We start from the raw sequence: 932 nt of genomic DNA, 5'->3' as shown, positions 1-932 counted from the left end.
CCCCAAATCCCCATTTATTAACGTCCAAAATCCCATCTTCTCCCTCTAAATCATCCTTTTTAACTCCCGACCCCCCATTTCTCCCCCCAAAACCCCCATTTCCCTCCCCCCAATCCTATTTTTAACCCCAAACCACACCTTTTCTCCCCCAAAGCCCCCCTTTTTGTGCCCTCACCCCCATTTTTCACCATTTCCCCCATTTTTCACCATTTCCCCCCTTCCCCCCTCCCAGCGTCCCCCGCAAAGCTTCGGACAAAATCGCCAAGATCGAATCCCTCCTGGAAGAACGTCGCATCGGTACTCTCCACCCCCGCATCCCCTGAAAAGGGGTTGCACCCCAAAATTAATATTTTTTTATTTTATAGCAGCCAAAATCGACGGAATTTACAGCGAAGCCGAACCCCCTTGAAAAATCATGCGCCGGGGGTGCTGATGACGCTTCTACAACAATCTGCCATGATGCTGCCGCTCTGGATTGGTAAAGCGGTCAAAAAGTAAGTTGTGGGGGGTTTGGGGAGATTTTTTGGGGTTTCCCCACCAAAATTAATTTTTGGGGCCCTCCCCAGCCCCCCCCCCCGTTGTGCGGGCTGTGCCGGTGGCCAGCGATGACATGGCCAAACCCGGGGACAAGGTGGCGGCGAGAGTGAAAGCGCTGGAAGGGGACGAGCAGTGGATCCTGGCTGAAGTCGTCAGCTACAGCCACGCGGCCAACAAGTGGGGACCCCCTGGAGCCCAAAATTCCCCCCTGAACCCCAAAAATCCCCCGTGGACCCACAAACCCCCCTGAGTTCCATGGTCACGTTTTTCTTGGGATTTTCTCCCTCTTGGTGCCCAAAAATGTCCCTGAACCCCCCCCAGAAAAGTCTGGGAGACCCCAAAATACCCCCCCTTTGTACCCTCATTTTCCCCCTTAAACCCCATTTCACCCCCCA

At 54.2% G+C, this 932-nt stretch overlaps 1 protein-coding gene across 1 annotated transcript; it reads left to right on the top strand.

Moving 5' to 3' along the window:
* Window positions 1-232: 232 nt before the first annotated feature.
* Window positions 233-714, top strand: CCDC101 (coiled-coil domain containing 101; the record flags this gene model as incomplete). The annotated part of the gene is given in 4 exon segments (XM_010087957.1): window positions 233-297; window positions 366-425; window positions 428-482; window positions 556-714. Coding segments are annotated over 4 exon segments (339 nt in total), but the record flags the coding sequence as incomplete, so codon positions are not given.
* Window positions 715-932: the final 218 nt, after the last annotated feature.

This window comes from Pterocles gutturalis, unplaced genomic scaffold, assembly GCF_000699245.1.
Source record: "Pterocles gutturalis isolate BGI_N339 unplaced genomic scaffold, ASM69924v1 Scaffold43656, whole genome shotgun sequence".
Lineage (NCBI taxonomy): Eukaryota > Metazoa > Chordata > Aves > Pterocliformes > Pteroclidae > Pterocles > Pterocles gutturalis.
This window is presented reverse-complemented; position numbering and strand designations above follow the sequence as displayed.